The sequence below is a fragment of the Leucoraja erinacea genome, chromosome 38 (genome assembly GCF_028641065.1).
Source record: "Leucoraja erinacea ecotype New England chromosome 38, Leri_hhj_1, whole genome shotgun sequence".
NCBI lineage: Eukaryota > Metazoa > Chordata > Chondrichthyes > Rajiformes > Rajidae > Leucoraja > Leucoraja erinaceus.
The window spans coordinates 5,914,287-5,932,822 of NC_073414.1; the positions used below are offsets into that span (position 1 = coordinate 5,914,287).

Consider the following 18,536-nt stretch of genomic DNA (forward strand, 5'->3'; position numbering starts at 1 on the left):
CCCCCCCCCCAAATTTCAAAAAACACAGCAGTCACAGTTCCATTCATACGAGAACGCCCAGCGTTAGACATTATTTTCCTATTGCCAAGGGTGAAATATTTGTTAAACCTGAATTTAAATAGTTGGATTTCAAAAAGGAACAATTGAGTTAATATTAAATTAACTCATTGTTACTGGTTGATTTACATTCAGTGAGGAACTACTGTTAACCAGTTTTCAAGTGAAATCCACGACACCTGTCCTGAAAACCCTTCTCCCCTCTCCTGCAATCAGTCTGAAGAAGGGTCCCAACCCGAAAAGTCATCTATCCATGTTCCCCCCACGGATGCTACCTGACACGCTGAATTACTCCAGCATTTTGTGTCTTTCCTTCGTAAACCAGCATCTGCAGTTCTTTGGTTTCTATATTCTGTAAAATCAGTTTGTTTTGTCCTTTTGAAGGTTGAGAGAAGGAGGGTGGAACTGGTTGAAACTAATGTTTGCTAATCGCTATTGTTCTGTTTTTCTCCCATTGAAAACCTTTTTTCCTGTTTTTAACTTAATTTTGTTTTGGTGCCCATTACAAAAAAACATTTCCAACCACTTGCACTAAATCTTTCCTTCATCTCAATATATCTGTCTTTGGAAAGTCAGATGAGGGGCAGCCACAGGGACAACAGCCAGTGATTAGACCAACTTGGATTTTTGCTGCATCTGTTAAAACTTGGGGTCAACGTAGTGTGTGTGTGCGTGCGTGTGTATGTTCACTTGTACAGGAGTAAGAATGAAATCTGCATTACCAAATGGGAAACCAAACTCTCATGAGGCAACGTTTTACTAATTTGTTCTATGTTCCTTTTCATATCTCTCGTTTCCCTCTCCCCGACTCTCAATCTGAAGGAGGGTCTCAGCTGGAAACGTCACCTATTCCTTCTCTCCAGAGATGCTGCCTGGCCCACTGAGTTAATCCATCTTTTTGTGTCTATCTCGTCAGGCAACGTCAGTTCACAGCACCTGCACACACCTCTCAACAGCTCACATAATCATTCTTGACGTGGGAAAGTTTATTTTTAATTCCTCTTTCACCTGCAGCATTCCAAACTTTTTGTTGTTGCTTCTCTTCTGGGCATCTTGCATTTTCCTTCCCATTTACTTTAGAATAAACCCTTGCTGCAGCTTATGAAAAATGAAAAGATTGGAACCTTGCAGCTTTGAGACACGCGGGCACCAGGCTTGAAATGCAAAGCAAAATATAATCTATGCACTGTGGCAGATATAGCCTGTCTTTAATCAGTTATTTAAAAATCAATTTTAGTGCTAATTTTAAGTTTATCTGTAGACTGCTTGGCCAATATACAAGCTAAGGGAGTGGATTATCTGCCAATTATATAAGTGATTACTCACAGGTAAATTTGTATTTGAAAATACTTTTGTTTTGTATCCCCATGTGATCATTGGCGTCATGGCTGTCACAGATATTGTGTGTGAATGGCCAGGTCCTGTGTTCTATCATCTGATGACTGTAGTTCGGGTTCAACCTCTAGCCTGGTCTGTAGAAAATGTACCCTCATATCAATTACTTAGCCCCCCCCCCCCCCCCCAACTAGAATTTTGATGAATTGTTTAATCATGGCAATGACATTGAGAATTGAAGGAAAGTAAGTTGCTTTGTCAATTGCTTACCCTCTAGTCCGAGTGAGCAAATTGTGGACTTAATCACTACTTGAAGACACGAGTCCATAATTTAGTCTAACCCAACTATTGTTTACGGAGTTGATATTCTTTGGGTAGGGTACTAAGCAAGATGTGAGGTAGGGATTAGAAGCCAGTATGTCAATGAAGGCAAGAGATCTTGTGCTGTCCTGGCCAACATTCCTCCCATAACTGGATATTACACTCAATGTTGATGAGCTCTTGGTTACCCAGATTGGCTGCTTTTATTTGCCTACATAACAATCACTGCATTACAAGAGAATTGTAAGTGTGAAGCTCCTTGAGACCTTCAAGAGGTGTAATTAGGTGCTATATAAATGCATTTAAAAAAAATAATTGTGACTGTGAAGATTCCAGAGCATGATTGAAACATTTAATGAGGAAAAGCTCCTTAATGTGATTTCACAATGTAGAAAATGTAGAAAACATGACATCAATTTTTTTTAATTCATGGTGTGTTCAAGTGCTTGTCTGCATAATGGAAGTTTTCCTTTCACGTCGTTGTAGTTCCTTGTGACTAAAGGATATCTTTTTTAAATGGCAAATACTGATTTGCTACTGAATTTATCTAAGCCAGTTTGTAAAGTAATACCAGTGTTATTTGTATTTTTAATATTTTTCAATGAAAGGTGCATCACCTAATGGTGAGAATTATTTTTAGTATGAATAATCTGTAAATACAGCAGACTCATTAAAAAGCATGTTTGCTGCAAAATGTTTTATTTGGCAAGATGTTGATCGTATTCACATCCAAGCGACAAGAAACTTAGCGTCTGATTAGTGATCTGCACAAGTATTGACCTCTCGCTCTCCACCTTAACTCCTGTTAATTTTTTTATCATTCCTGTTCACCTCAAATCTGTAATGCATTTTCACCATGCTCATTACTACATCTCCACTCTGTTACTATATGTGATTGAAATGAAGAGTTGGGCTTTTGGAGTTTAGAGATGCAGCGCGGAAACAGGCCCGTCGGCCCACCAGCGATCCATGCACATTCACACTATTCTACACACAAGAGGGACAATTTACAATTTTACCAAGCCAATTGACCTGTGAGAGGAAACCGGAGAACCTGAGGAAAACCTACGCAGTCACAGGGAGAACGTACAAACTCTGTACAGACAGCACCCGTAGTCAAGATCAAAACTGGGTCTCTGGCGCTGTGAGGCAGCAACTGTACTACTGTGCCTATAGACAAACATTGTCTATCCATGTCCTCCAGACGTGCTGGAGATAAATTCCACCTGTAAGTGACGGCTTTCAAATGTTCCTTTTGGTAGTTGAGGCTGTGGGTCTACTCAACAAGGATTGTGAAACTCCTGACATGGAGAAGTTCAAATCAAGAACAGCACTGGTCAGTGGAATCTTTGAAGGACATGGATAGGTAGGTGACACTTCAAGGTCTGAAGAAGGACCCCAATCCGAAACGACACCTAGCAGTGCCAGTCAGAAGAGGGATCCCAACTCAAAACATTGTCTATCCATGTCCTCCAGACATGCTGCCTGACCTGTTGAGTTACTCCAGCATTTGTGCTCTACAAGATTCCAGCATCTGCAGTTCCTTTTGTCTTGGAAGCTCATAGCAAAAGAGCATAAGATTAAAGCGAGTGGAAGGCTGGGATAAAATTTTGGAAGATTCCCATAAAAATCCATCTGCTTTATTAAAGTCCCTCAGAGGATGAAATTTGTCGTCCTCCTGTCCAGCCAGTGTGTAAGTCTACACCTACCAATGTGGCTGACTGACCTCCCTGCAGAAATGGCCAGCAATCAACTTGGTGCAAGGACTTGTTAGGCATGGGTATTAGACTCTGCTCTACAGTCAATGGCCACAGTCTATATAGGGAGAAATGAGGGAAAAAGGTTCCACTTTGAATCTTGTTTGTACTATGTTCCCGATGTTGGGGGAGTCTAGAACCAGGGGCCACAGTTTAAGAATAAGGAGTAAGCCATTTAGAACAGAGACGAGCAAACACTTTTTCACACAGAGAGTGGTGAGTCTGTGGAATTCTCTGCCTCAGAGGGTGGTGGAGGCCAGTTCTCTGGATACTTTCAAGAGAGAGCTAGATAGAGCTCTTAAAGATAGCGGAGTCAGGGGATATGGGAGAATTCACTGGATGTTTTCAAGAGAGTTGGATGTGGCTTTTAGGGCTAACGGAATCACAGGATGGGAGAAAGCAGGAACTAATTGGGGATGATCAGCCATGATCACATTGAATGGCGGTGCTGGCTCGAAGGGCCAAATGGCCTACTCCTGCATCTATTGTCTATTGTCATTGAGTGGAGTTTTAAGAAGTGGCAATGTCACTTATCTGAGGATAATCGAGAAGACATCTCTACCCAGAAGAACGAATGGAGCGTTGGGTGGAAAACTCCCCAAGAGCTCTAGTATGTTCAAATGCACTGGAAACTGCTGAAAAGCTGAACAAACCAAGCATCAAAGAACCAAATAAAGCAGCAGATCCTTGCTAATAATAAAATCAGAGATGGCATCCAACTAAAATTATTAAACATAGGATAGATTTTAGTTACAGTGTTGAAACAGGCCTTTTGGCCCACTGATCCATGCTGTCCATTGATCTGATACACTAGTTCTATGTTTTCCCACTTTCTCATTCACAATTTACAGAGGCTAATCAACCTACAAGTCAGCACGTCTTTGGGATGTGGGAAGAAACCCATGTAGTCGAGTCACAGGGAGAATGTGCAAACTCCACACAGACAGCACCCGAGGTCAGGATTGAACCCGGGCCTTTGGTGCTGTGAAGCAGTGGCTCTGGCTCCTGCACCACCCATCTCACTGTAATCTTTCAACTAGACATATTATTCAGTCCAAACCTGATGGAGGACTTGGTCCACAAAACTTACAATGTTATGGCACTGTAAGAATAGAAGTGACAATTCCAGTGGAATCTCCCTGCTGAGAATTACAGTGAATGTAACCAGAGCCTCCAGATAATTGTCGGACAGTAGGGTCAAAATTGATTCTAAGGAAAGATTAAGCAGTTTAGTAACATGAAAGGTGATCTTATTGAAATGTGTAACTTATGAGCGGGATGGTTAGGGAAGATATTCGGACGGGAACATGCATAGGAAAGGTTTAGAGGGAGACGGGCGAAATGAGGGCAGGTGGGGCGAGTTAGTAGGCATGGACAAGTTGGGCCAAAGGGCCTGTTTCTATGCTGCATGACTGTCCAAGATGCTACTTCCCCTCATTCGGGTAATCTAGAACTAAGGGAAATAGCCTTGACTCGATTTGGAAAACAGTAAGATATATTTTCAAATCATTGGAATTCTGTATTCAAGGCATAGACTTTAGGTGGAAAATCAGGGGGATTGGAGAACAGTGAGAAGGGAACTAAGGCCCAACATCAGTTTAGCAAAGAAAATCAAACAAGAAACATCTGCAGACGCTTGGAATTTGTTCCACCCACTGCTCACCCACTTCTCTACGAGCTGGACTAACTTGCTTTCTCTTTCTTAATTCTGATGAAGGGTCTCAAACCTGAAACATTTAGTACTTCTCTTTCCACAGATGCTGCCCGGCTGCTGAGTTTAAGCATGTTCTGTTTTTATATCAGATTAACCATGAACTTTTGAATGGCAGATCGGGTTTGAAAGGTTGTTCCACCGACTCCTGTTCCAGTTTCTGTGTGATATTGAATATGATATTGCCAGCAGAACAGCTCCAACAGAAATGCAGAGAACAGAAAAAAAAGAGATGCATGCCGATATTGACCCAACAACAGCATCTATCTTCTCTAGCTCTTTGCAAGCAGGCTGCTGGTCCTGCCACACTAGTCAAAGGATGAGTTAAATAAATATCAGCTCCTCTTATTTGTTTACAAAGCCCTTAACCTTAACCATGCCAAACTTGTACAAAAGGTAGAGCAAAGAATATAGTTATCAGCATTGTAGTATACCAGCTCCAGAAACAAAGTTCAACGTCCACGATGAGGTAGATTGGAGAATTGGGTCTGCACTCTAGCTTATTTAAAGACGATTCAGAAGCCTGATAACAGAGGGGAAGAAGGCAGCTCCTGAGGCTGGTGGTGTGTCCATTCATTCTCCGTAACAGGAGCAAGAGGAAGAAGGAATGGCTGGGGGTGGGAAAGGTCTTTATTATGCTGGTTGCAGTCCTGACGCAGTGTGAAATGTAGACGGAGACAGTGTTGGGGTATGGTCTGTGCGATGGACTGGGCTACATCCACAACTGTCATTTCTTTACTTCTTTGGCAGGACTGTTCCCAAGCCAAGCTGTGCTGCAACCTGCTTTTTATAGTGCACACTTGGCTTTTGAAGACCAAGTTTTGTATTAGTTGTTCACTGCTCAGTGTTAGACCTTGCTGTACCTTTTGGCCTGTTTAAAATCTAAACGTTTCCCAGTAGCTTCAGTCACAAAGTGGATGGATTCCACAAACCCACACAATCTACAGCAGGCAGTGAAGAAAGCGAATGGCATGTTGGACTTTATAACAAGAGGAATCGAATATAGGAGCAAAGAGGTCCTTCTGCAGTTGTACAGAGCTCTAGCGAGACCACACCTGGAGTATTGTGTGCAGTTTTGGTCCCCTAATTTGAGGAAGGATATTCTTGCTATTGAGGGAGTGCAGCGTAGGTTTACAAGGTTAATTCCCGGGATGGCGGGATTGTCATATGCTGAGAGAATGGAGCAACTGGGTTTGTACACTCTGGAGTTTAGAAGGATGAGAGGGTATATCTCATTGAAACATATAAGATTGTTAAGGGTTTTGACACGCTAGAGGCAGGAAACATGTTCCTGATGTTGGGGGAGTCCAGAACCTGGGGCCACAGTTTAAGAATAAGGAGTAAGCCATGTAGAACCGAGACGAGGAAACATTTTTTCTCACAGAGAGTGGTGGGTCTGTGGCATTCTCTGCCACAGAGGGCGGTGGAGGCAGGTTCTCTGGATGCTTTCAAGAGAGAGCTAGCTAGGGCTCTTAAAAATAGCAGAGTCAGGGGATATGGGGAGAAGGCAGGAACAGGGTATTGATTGGGGATGATCAGCCATGAACACATTGAATGGTGGTGCTGGCTCGAAGGGCCGAATGGCCTACTCCTGCACCTATTGACAATTGACAGCATTGGTCAGCTAATCCAGGAAGTGAAAGTTAATCTCCGAAGCTCTGCTGCATGCGACTTGCGAGAACAATGGGAACAGTAAATAACATGGAAATTATTATTAACCATTTTCCATAAACACAAGTACCTTAGACAAATAAATGGGTTGTTCTGAGTGCCATTTCAAGAATCGAGTTGTCAATAAAGAGCTTTGTGGCCCATGGGGAGATGGGATATTGTGAAGTACCGTGCCAAAGGACTATTGTGGGGGTTTTCCTGAGAACCTCAAAGCCATTCCTCAGTCAATTCAATTCATTCTACATGATTTTAAAAGCTTGGTATAAATGAGGTAATGGGAGCAGACAACATCCCAGTGATAGCACTGAAGACCTGCACTCCAGAACTGCACCTTGAGTCATCGTTTCATCACACCATCTAATGGACTAGAAGGAAAATTGCCCAGTACATTGCTGTTCACAAAATGACAGAACAAAACCAATTCTGCTTATTGCTGCCCAATCAGTCTACTCTCAATCAACAGCAAAGTTATGGAATGTGTCATTAACTTGCTTATTGATATCCAGTTTGGCTTTCACTGGGACCCAATCTTGCTAAACCCTTGGTACAAACATGGAGCAAAAATCTGAATTGTAGAGATGAGTTGTAAGTGACTGCCCTTGACAACGAGGCAGGTTTACACAGGAAACTAAAGCTGAAGTTGATGGGCATCAAAGCCTACTGAGTGCACCAATTACAATGCACACTGGGTTTCTTATCAAAGTTAGGAGAGGGACGGTGGTTCACTGGACGATCTGGATGGAGGTGACAGCTGCAATGGGTCTTTCTAACCGGTTGCAGGTTGGACTTATAGGACAATGGTGCCAAAACCTGGCGACTTGTATATGGTTTCAGTGAGCTATGCCTAGCACTTAAACAATATATAATATACCCAATATATAACAATATATGGTAATTTACTGAACTGTATGCAAAAAAAAAAATGTATCTGTACAAAATGATAAAGAACCATTGAATCCAACAACCTCTCCCCCACCAAGAATGACAAGAACACCAGGTGCATGGAAAGGCCAAATACAGTGTTTCCCTTCCAAGTCGCATGTCATCTTGATTTGGAAATATATCACTATTCCATCACCCTTGCTGGGTCTATATACTGGAACTCTCTACCACAAAGGCATTGATTCACCAGAGGGGCAGCAGTGATTCACAGTGGCAGCTCACTATCACCTTCCCAAGCGCAGTCAATGCTGGCGACATTCAGTCTACACAAAACTGTTTTCCCAATGTAGTAGAGGCCGGGGAGGTTAGAGGCAGGAAGTCAGGTGATAACACTTCCTGGAATACATTCAGAGTTGGCAATGGTACTGCCTTACCAAAATAAATAACCAGCACAGAACACAAGTTTAAAACTAAATATCACATGCTGCTGCAGTCCAGAAACTGAATCATTCCCACTTTGTGGCCTAGTGCTGTTTGCAAACTCAAACCATATCTGTAGCATCAGTAGGGTGTGTTTACATTTTGCCTATCCAAATCCAATCAGCCCTGCAATCGAATCACCACAAATCCAGCCTGCAATAACCTTCCTGTGTTTTTGATGATTCAGAATTAGAATGCAAGACTCATCTCCTAATGTGGGAGAGAATGCAGAGTTTCACCAGTTTTGCCACTGATCTGGATGAATTATGTTTGGAAATTGAGTTGGAACCTAATTGAAATATATTCTGACGCAAGAACATTTTTTGGACATGAATCTGTGTCAATTCCTCATGTGTGGTTTGAATAGACTTACTGGTGTGTCTGGACTTGCAAGAAAATCTTTCTTCCTGGGCAGGGCAGGCAAGACATTACTGTGAAGGGCAGAGTTTAACATGTATGTAACCACTGGGCGAAGTCATAATATTCTCTCCACAGATTTATTTGACAATTCTTCTCCCAGGAATGTTCAAACTTCTTTGGCACAGAAACTGAGATTAAAGATCAAATCTGTTGACATCTTCTTCTCTTCTCTTAGCTCACCCACCAGACCAAACTATTGATCATTTAAAAAATTGTAGAGCTTCTTCCCCCCTGTGTAAGAATCTAGATTAGCATGCATTATTAAAAAAAAAATACTGTATGAGCTGTCTGTTAGAGGCAGAGAAAAGGAGACTTTTTTCTTTTTGCCTCTGAGGATTGGGAGTCTTTGGAACTCTTCTCCATAGTAGAGAAAGCAGAATCAGAATAATTCTATAGCAGAGGTGGATAGATATTTAATAACCTTTCACTTCCTTGTTTATCACAGGCAGGCAGGAATATGGTTGAGATAATGTTCAGATCGCCCATCATTTTATTAAATGCCTAAACAGACCCAAGAAGCTGAGAAGCCTCCGACTGCTCAAACCTCCTCCAAGACATAATCATGCATCTTTCTTCAGTTTCTCACCTGCTCCAACCTCTCCACAATCTTGCCATTCGCTGCCTTAACATTACACTCACTGGCTATCCAGTTCTTTCATAGACTGACATTGTTAAATATTCTTGCTCAACCAGTACTGTAATGTAAATGCAATGTAAATGCCAGCGTCCCTTGAGGCCAAGAGCAGAAGCTGTCAAATGTGCCTGTGCCTCGTGACTGAGGTCAAGTGACCTTCTAGAAGTTTCAGTTGTTCAAAAAAAAACTCTTCTTGCACGATGTTGTGGATGTCGAACGTGCATTCATTGTGCTCGTCACAACATGCTCTTACACCAGACTTTCTACTGCAGTTGTACAGGGTCTTGGTGAGACCACACCTGGAGTATTGCGTACAGTTTTGGTCTCCAAATCTGAGGAAGGACATTATTGCAATAGAGGGAGTGCAGAGACGGTTCACCAGACTGATTCCTGGGATGTCAGGACTTTCATATGAAGAAAGAATGGATAGACTTGGTTTATACTCTCTAGAATTTAGAAGATTGAGAGGGGATCTTATAGAAACTTACAAAATTCTTAAGGGGTTGGACAGGCTAGATGCAGGAAGATTGTTCCCGATGTTAGGGAAGTCCAGGACAAGGGGTCACAGCTTAAGGATAAAGGGGAAATCCTTTAAAACCGAGATGAGAAGAACTTGTTTCACACAGGGAGTGGTGAATCTCTGGAACTCTCTGCCACAGAGGGTAGTTGAGGCCAGTTCATTGGCTATATTTAAGAGGGAGTTAGATGTGGCCCTTGTGGCTAAGGGGATCAGGGGGTATGGAGAGAAGGCAGGTACGGGATACTGAGTTGGATGATCAGCCCTGATCATATTGAATGGCGGTGCAGGCTCGAGGGCCAATGACACCTAATTTCTATGTTTCTATGTTTATCTGAATCTGAATGAGATTTAATTTTCATCTCATTGGCTTGCTCCTTTTTTTCACTGTTTTCAGAGCGTTTATCTTTTCACACGCAGTTATTTTAAGCTTTTTCTTGTTAACATCAGTACTGATATTGCCACTGAGGCTCTCAGTTTCCAGGCCTTTCATCATTTTTGATTTTGTCCGTGTGTTAAAACTCTGCTTTTTCTTTTTATCTCTCGGCATGCTGCCTTTCAGAGCTTCGCCAGAACCACCTTTTCTTCCTTGCTTCGGTTTCTCCCCCAACTCTCTTCGTTTGCTCTTCAGATCAGATCAGATTCAACTTTAATTGTCATTGTCAGTGTACAGTACAGAGACAACGAAATGCAGTAGGTGATGCAGATGATGAACCTTCCCAGGTTCATCATCATCCAAGTCGGGATCATTGGAGTCCAAGTCATAAAAGCGCTTCAGGTCTTTTGTTGTGCTGTGGTTGATTGGTCCGCTCCTCTTATCCACAGTGTATTCAGTTTAAATTTATACTCATGAAACATGCCTTGAAACCTTTTGTCAATCTTGATCTTGCGTTCTTTCTCGGGCATCTCCCAGAACCTGGGGCCCTTCATCACCTGCCTGAAGCGGTCATCCACTCAGATGGATGCAGTATTCTACTGCATGATCAGGTGAATGAAGTGGAAATAGTGTTTGCAATTTTATTGTTCCATGTGGTATTCATAAACATAGAAAGGAATAAGAAATACATGCGCTTACTGTGCCAACCAGGTCACACGACAACCGTTGCACAAAATGTATTTATGTATTCTGATGCCATTTTCAGAAACTTGCCATCAATGTTTTATCTTTTCTTATATTTGTTGTTGATACTATGTTAGTCATGAACCCAATAAAGTGCTTGTCAACTTTATTTAAAGAATTTGAAATTTGACCCCATGTCTTATTTTTGTGTGCAGTTTTGTAAAAAAAAATATATATGAATTAATATATTTATATAGTTGCATATATTTATATGTATATATTTATAAATATAATTGCCTTTATAGTTTATGTACATCATCTGACAAATAAGATAAAGAGAGAAATAGTGTTGTTTTAAATCAGTTGCTTCTGATCCATAAAGCATGGAATAATCTCCACCCAACTATAGTTACCCAACCAGATGCAACTAAATTTAAAGTAGCTCTTTCTTCCCAATAACTCTTTCTGGCTTAAGCCCTCCCTTCACCACCTCCAGTTTAAATTCCATTTGGAATATTTTGGAGGACCAAGAACCAAGGAACTTTGAGATCTATTTATCTCTAACTTGCCTCTCACACACAAACACACATTCACACACACATATATATATGTATATATATATGTATATATGTATATATATATATATATATATGTATATGTGTTTTCCCCCTGTGTAATCTATCTGTTTGCTCATTTCCCTCCCATCCTTCCTCCACAACCCCCTCCTTTGTGCAGTTTCCCTTGTATTGTATTATGCAGTTTCCCTTGTTTTGATTTAACACACACTGCACAACATTAAATTTAACATATATATATATATTTATATATATATATATATAAATATATCTTTAAAATTAACCAAAATCTGTGATGTGATATGTCAGCTGTATCACACACTGTTAGCCAACAACAGTGATTACACTGCAAGAGGCATAACGGAAGTGGCGTTTTGCATTCCAAGATGGCGGCCGTGACGCTCCGTTACGTACTACAGCTCAGTGCGTTGGGTTACGCAGATGTGGAATATCGACGAGCTTTGGGCGGTGATTCTGCGAAGCCTATTGGCTAATATAGTTGCTAGGGTGGGCTCGGTCCAATCACAGGGCGGGAACATGAGCTGAGGGCCACGCGGCGATTGGACAGGCCGCGCGTCCATCACCCGCGCTTGTCCAATCAGCGGCCGCCGCTTGAGTTTGAACGGGGGTTCGCGCGCCGCGCCGGCCGTTGGAGACTGGAGTTTAAATCTCGGCTCGTGAACGAGCGAGCGCGCGCGCGCCGCCGCTGCCGCGAATAAACAGCGGGGATAAAAGTTTTATATAAGTTTTCCTGCGCTGCCGCTGGGAGCGCACGGCCAAATATATTCGTGTCTTTGCGCAGGGTAGAGTTTCTGAGGTTGTTCTTGCGGCAGTTGGGAAGTTTTTGTTCCCCATCCCGGTCGAGGGGAGGAGAGTTGAGGGGAGTCGAGGGGAGTTGAGGGGAGTTGAGGGGAGTTGAGGGGAGTTGAGGGGAGTCGAGGAGAGTTGAGGGGAGTCGAGGGGAGTTGAGGGGAGTGAGTTGAGGAGAATCGAGGGGAGTTGAGGAGAGTCGAGGAGAAGCGCCGGGATGGCGGCCGCTGCCGCGGACAGCAACAGCATTACCAGCCGCCTCAGGAACCTACTGCGCTCTCCCTCCGCCCTCGGCCTCAGGAGGTCGCGGCCGGTCGCCAGGGACGTCGCCGAGCGGGTGAGAGGGCACGGGAGATGATGGGGTGGTGGTGGTGGTGGTGGGGTGGTGGTGGTGGGTGGTGGTGGTGGAGAAAGTGGAGAAAGTGGGACTGTAGGTGGGGGGGTAAATAGGAGAGTGTGATGGGGAGGGGGAGAAAGGAAGGGGAGTGGGGATGGGGAGGGTAAAGATACTTGAGGCCCTCTAGTATCTTTGGGGAGAGTGTGGGTGGAGTGTGGTGAAGGAGATTGGTGAGAGTGGGGTGAGGAGTTTGGGGGGGGGGGGGGGGGGGGGAATGGGGGGTGCTGAGGGGGGGATGGGGGGGAGAGTGCGGTGAAGGAGAATGGGTGGAGAGTTGGGGGTGGGGTGGTGGTGCTGAGAGGGGAGTTGGGGGGGGGGGAGGGTGGGAGTGGGCTGAGAGATGGGGGGGGGGTGGGTGGTAGGGTGGTGGTGCGCGGGGGATGGGGTGGGTGCGGTAGGGGGGGAAGGTGGGGGGCGTGAGGATGGGTAGGTGGTGGAGTGGTGAGGGAGGAGAGTGGGTGGGAGTGGGTGAGGAGTTGGGGGGAGGGTGTGGGGGGTGGTGGTGGTGATGCGGGGGGGGGGGTGGTGCTGAGGAGGGGAGGGTGGGGTGGGATGGGGAGGTGGGGAGAGTGGGGAGGAGGTGGGAATGGGGGTGAGGAGTTGGGGGGGACAGTAGGGTGGTGGGTGGCGCGGGGGGGAGGGTGGAGTGGTGCTGAGGAAGTGGGGATGGGGCGGTGGTGGAGTGGTGCAGGAGAGTGGGGGGTATGTGGGGTGAGGTTGGGGGGGGAGAGGGGTGCGGAGGGGATGGAGTGGGATGGGGGGTGGTGAAGGGAGTGGGGTGAGGAGTTGGGGGGAGGGTGGGTGGGGGGGCAAATGGGGCAATGCACTCGAGTTGGGGGGGAAGCGTGGCGATGTAGGGGGAAGAAACATGGGAAGTAGGTGCAGGAGTAAGCCATTCAGCCCTTCGAGCAAGCACTGCCATTCAATAATTGGCTGATCATCCAAAATCAGTACCCCATTCCTACTTTTCCCCTCCATATCCCTTGATTCTATTAGCCCTAAGAGCGATATCTCTTAAAAACATCCAGTGAATTGGCCTCCACTGCCTTCCATGGCAGAGAATTCCACACATTCACAACACTGGGTAAATGTTTTTTCGCATCTCAGTCCTAAATGGTCTACCCCTTATTCTTAAACTGTGACTCCTAATTGTGGTCTTCCCCAACATTGGGAACATTTTTCCTGCATCTAGCCTGTCCAATCCCTGAAGGATTTTATATGTTTCTATAAGATCCCCTCTCATCTTTCTAAATTCCAGTGAATATAAGCCCAGTTGATCCATTCTTTCTTCGTTTGTCAGTCCTGCCATCCCGGGAATTAACCTGGTGAACCTATGCTGCACTCCATCAATGGCAAGAATGTCCTTCCTCAAATTAGGAGACCACCTTGCTCCTATACTCGGGTCCCCTTGCTATGTCCCCAACATGTCATTTGCTTTCTTCTGTTGGGGTGGAGGAGGGGGACAGAGTGATGTGGGGAGAAAAGTGAGATAGGGAGGGGGAGAGGGAGCGGAAGAGTGGGTGAAAATGGAATGGGGAATGGGCCAAATGGTGCTGAGGAGGGGAGAGTGGGGTGTGGGTAGGGGGGGCAAATGGAATGGTGCTGAGGAGGTGGGGTGCAAGTGGGCGGAGCTTGGGGAAAATTGGTGGGGTTTGGGGCCTGGGTGGGGCCGATGAGGTGGGGAGGCAAGTGGGAGGAGCTGGGAGGTTAGTGGTTGGGGAAGGGTAGGGGGCAAGTGGGCAGGACTGGGAGGTCAAGAGGGTAAGTGGGTGATACTGAGAGCTCAGTCAGGTAGGTGGGTGGTGATGAGATGGGGAGGCAAGCTTGCGTTACTGAGGTTAGGGAGGCAAGTGGGCAGTGCTGGGAGTTCAGTGGGTTAGGCTGAGGAGAGGCTTCGGGGAGTCAGTGGGCAAGTGGGGAGATGGTAAATGGGTGGGGTGCATGAAGTCACAGGAGCGATAGGAGGGGTTAGGAAGGTTGGGACAGTTTGGACTTGTTGGGGACGTAACCTGGCATGGGATTTGGGGGATGTGGGTGAGGGATTGGGGTTGACAGGAAGAGTGAATGAAGGAAGAGGATGAGGGTCATTTGGAATTTTGAAGGGGGTGTTTGAGAGATTAGGTCTTCTTATCTAGTCCACATCACGATTAGAAATTGTTCAACCAGAGCTGAACACACCTAACGGCATCTGCATACAATGGCTTCTTGCGCTTCAGTGGAATAATCGGTGGGAACAGGGCCGCGACGTCAACGCTCTTTCCTTGACCCTGAGGGATGAGGTCGTCTAGGGATTAGTAGAGGGAGTGGGGATTGAAGGAGAGGTTTCGAGCTCCATGAGATTGCGCAGAAAATGGATACGACAAGAGGCAGTGGGCTTAATGACAATGGAGTGTGTGTATGGCAGCTTGGGTGGAGGCAGTTGGCAAAGGGATTCTAGGGGTTTCTGTGGAGGATTGGTGGGCAAGAGCCTGGTTTAGTTTCGTTTAGAGGTTTAGAGGTAACAACTCCTCCCCTTCCCAGGATATTTATGGTGGAGTGACAGTAATGCTATTGATGATAAGAACTAGTGTTAGATTCCTGTTGGCTGTCATTGCTGCCTCTATTGGCATAATTATTAGTTTCAACTTGTCTTTTCATGCCTGAATGTTGTATAATTGTTGCATTCAGCTTTGGACTGTTCTTTGCTGAGAAATGAAACGTGGTGCAGTCATCAAAAAATATCCCCACGTTATGATGGTACAAATGTCATTGATAATGCAACTGATATTGGTGAGGTCCAACACACTACACAGTTGCCATCTCCTAGGTCTGGGAATTGTTGATATCCTTTCACTACAATCACCTTCTATGCAATATGACTCAATCATAGCAGCGTTCACCACTTGATGCCTGTTGTTTTCAGTTTTACTGAGGTTCTGTGATATCATGTTCCATCAAATGCTGTCTTGATGTCTATGCCAGTTGTTCTCAGCTGTCATCAGGGATTTAGCTGTTTTGTCCATGTTTGGACCAAGACGCGTCTCTGCAGCTGAGTTATATTATAGTTAATGGTGGAAACGTAGCTTGTACTTAATTGATGAATTGGGATCTGTGAGTGGAGAACTGAACTGATATACCAGGAGGTTGAGGTGGACAATCAAGGAAGACTGGTATGTCTAATTACTTCCCACACAAAACACTTTACTGGAGGAACTTACGATTGTCAGCATCAGTGGAAGGAAATTGGTAGCTGATTTTTTTTTTTAGGTCAAGACCCTTCCTCTGGACTGAAAGAATGGAGAGGATGTAACCAGGTGGGGTGGGGGGGGTGGGGGGGGGGGGGGGGGGATAGCTGACACAATAGTGGGTCCAGGTGAGGAGGAATGGAGTGGTAGATGGAATGGGGTGGAGCAGAGATGGGAAGGAATAACAAGAGGCTGGAACCCACGCGGTGAGACCGTGCACACTATGTGACTGCTTTGCTGAGCATCAGTGCTCTGCCCGCATGGGCACCTGAAGCTTCTAAAAAAGCTCCTGAAGCGCCTGCCATTTCAATTCCCCTCTTTATTCCACACTGACCCGACTGCTCTCTGCCTCTTTCATTGCCATCCTTTATGACAACACCCTGTTCCCACTCACCCAGTTTCTTCCTCACCCGTACCATCTACCCATCACCTACACACTCTTGTCATCTGGCCTCCTTTTCCTCCTTCATTCCCACCAAGTCATATCTTCCCTTATTCGGTCCTGTGCTCCATGTTCCTTTCCCGATTCCATCGTCTGCAGGTTCTGGTAACTCCACTAATCACATCCCGGACTCTGATAACCTGAGGTCCCACAAAAGTCAGATTGGGCAAATATATTTTCGATGATGAACAGTTAATGTGTTAATAATTTTCTAGAATTCTGTACATTACGGAATAATAGAATGTTGCAGCAGATTGGTGAGCATTATCCTGCTACATTTAAAAACAATTAAAAAATAAATAAATTACAGATTGTATATCTGTGAGGCAAATACTAGAGGCTATTATGAATGATGAGGTAACAGAACACTTAGAAAATATTAACCAAATTACATAATGTCACTATGGATTTCCAGAAGTGACATGATGTATATAAAATGTACCAGAGTTCTTTGAGAATGTAGCCAGTGGCTGAGGTACCTTGGATGACAATATGCATAGGAAAATGTGTAATGCATAATAATTATATATATTTTGTATTACATTACTTAATAGCCAACATTAATTATTAATACTATTGTATATTAATATTGATTAATACATTTTTAAAAATATGCAAAGAAAAGAATGATCCCATGCATTTCCCAAATTAAGGATATCCTATTTTTTGTTTTTCTTTGTCCTTTCGTATAACCAAATATAATTGAGTTATGAATACTGTCACAAATGTTATTGCATAAAACAATTCTACCTGCCCAATTTCAACCCTTCATGCCAATTTCTCATGACTCTTAAAGCTGCCTTCCTACAATGATGCCACAGCCATACATTAATCTGCATTGGGGCTGTAAACTGCTCCATTTATCTGCTCTATTACTCCTTACTCACTGCTGTGTGGTGCTGGGAGTAAAACCTGGATATTATCACCTTTGAGCATTTGCTTGATCTCTTTCCAGAAGACCTCATTTGTATTTCTTCCTATGTTGTTGATTATACAACAGACCAAAAATAAATAGCTGTTCACTCTCAAAGTACAGAAAGTTCTGTGGCTGCTCAATACATCTTTGACTTTTGCACCCAGGAGGCAAAATATCATGGAATTGTGTGTGGCCACAGAATGTCTGTTTACTTCTCCAACTATTGCTGTGTTGACCTTTCTTCCTTGTACAGCTGATTTTTGGCTGTGACTTCACTTTTAACGCTCTTCTATCGCAAATCAGAAATTTTTAGTGCGTAAAATGCCTTCAAGCCTCTCTCTGATCCTTTTATATTTGGCCTGTCCAGGCGGTCACGGTGGCACAGCGGTAGAGTTGGTGCCTTACAGCGAATGCTGAGATATGAAGAGAAAGAGAATTGCTTTTGCAGTGGAAGCATTTGAATGGGACAGACTTTTCATCATAAACTGAATGTTGTTCTATGATATATTTTAAATATCTTACTGTGAATTTGATTTTGATTCTATGATTTAAACAGCATAGTAAAATTTGGCATGTCATGGTGGAAGACATGAGATCTTACAGTGCAGGGTGCATGAGTAATTGATTTTGAGCACATAAAGAAAGGAAGGTGGTAGTTCTTCATATTCTGGTTCAATGGTCTCCAAGGGGTATAAATGAGTAAACATTATCAAGGGAAAAGGGCTCAGCTTAATCTCATCACTTTATAGAAAAGGCTCCTTTTAAAATTCACCAGATCTGCAGTTTTTGCATGGAGGCGTCACTAACTTTGTGAATCTTCCAGGGTGTGGCCTAAAACCACAAGAATCTGATCCTAAGCCAATAAATCCTAAACTGTGGCAGGAGTTGTTCACATTTGTTTCCACTCCTGCAGCATTTGACTCTAAATGTCTTGTATGGTTTACTTCTCAACTAATGAAATTTAAACGTGTTTTAAATTACATTTGTGAAAGTGGATAACTGTGGTTGGTGACTGGTATAAATAACCCACTAATGCCATATATATATCTTTTTCAAATGATTAAAAAATAACACCAAATGCCATCAGGGTGTTTATATTGCACTTTTATTGCATATTTAGTTAAGGCACATAAAAAAAAAAGCAGGCTTTCCGTTTAATATTTTGTAGCAGTTTAATGAAAATTGCTTAATATTTGAGTTGCCCATCTTTTGATACGTTATAATACACGTGATTGTATACAATTGAAATCTTTTACTCATCAATTACTTATCAATTACTCATGCACCCTGTCCCCTCTTTATATGTGAACCGTATGTGCACTAAATA

The 18,536-nt window shown here is 43.9% G+C and overlaps 1 protein-coding gene across 1 annotated transcript in view; it reads left to right on the top strand.

The window, feature by feature from the left end:
- The first annotated feature begins 12,402 nt into the window (after positions 1-12,402).
- Positions 12,403-18,536, top strand: part of LOC129714189 (mitogen-activated protein kinase-binding protein 1-like) — a 40,334-nt gene continuing 34,200 nt past the window's right edge. The window contains exon 1 of the mRNA XM_055663705.1: positions 12,403-12,567. Within this exon, the coding sequence (XP_055519680.1) occupies positions 12,448-12,567 (120 nt within the window). The 5' untranslated portion in view covers positions 12,403-12,447. The remainder of the gene's footprint in view (positions 12,568-18,536) is intronic.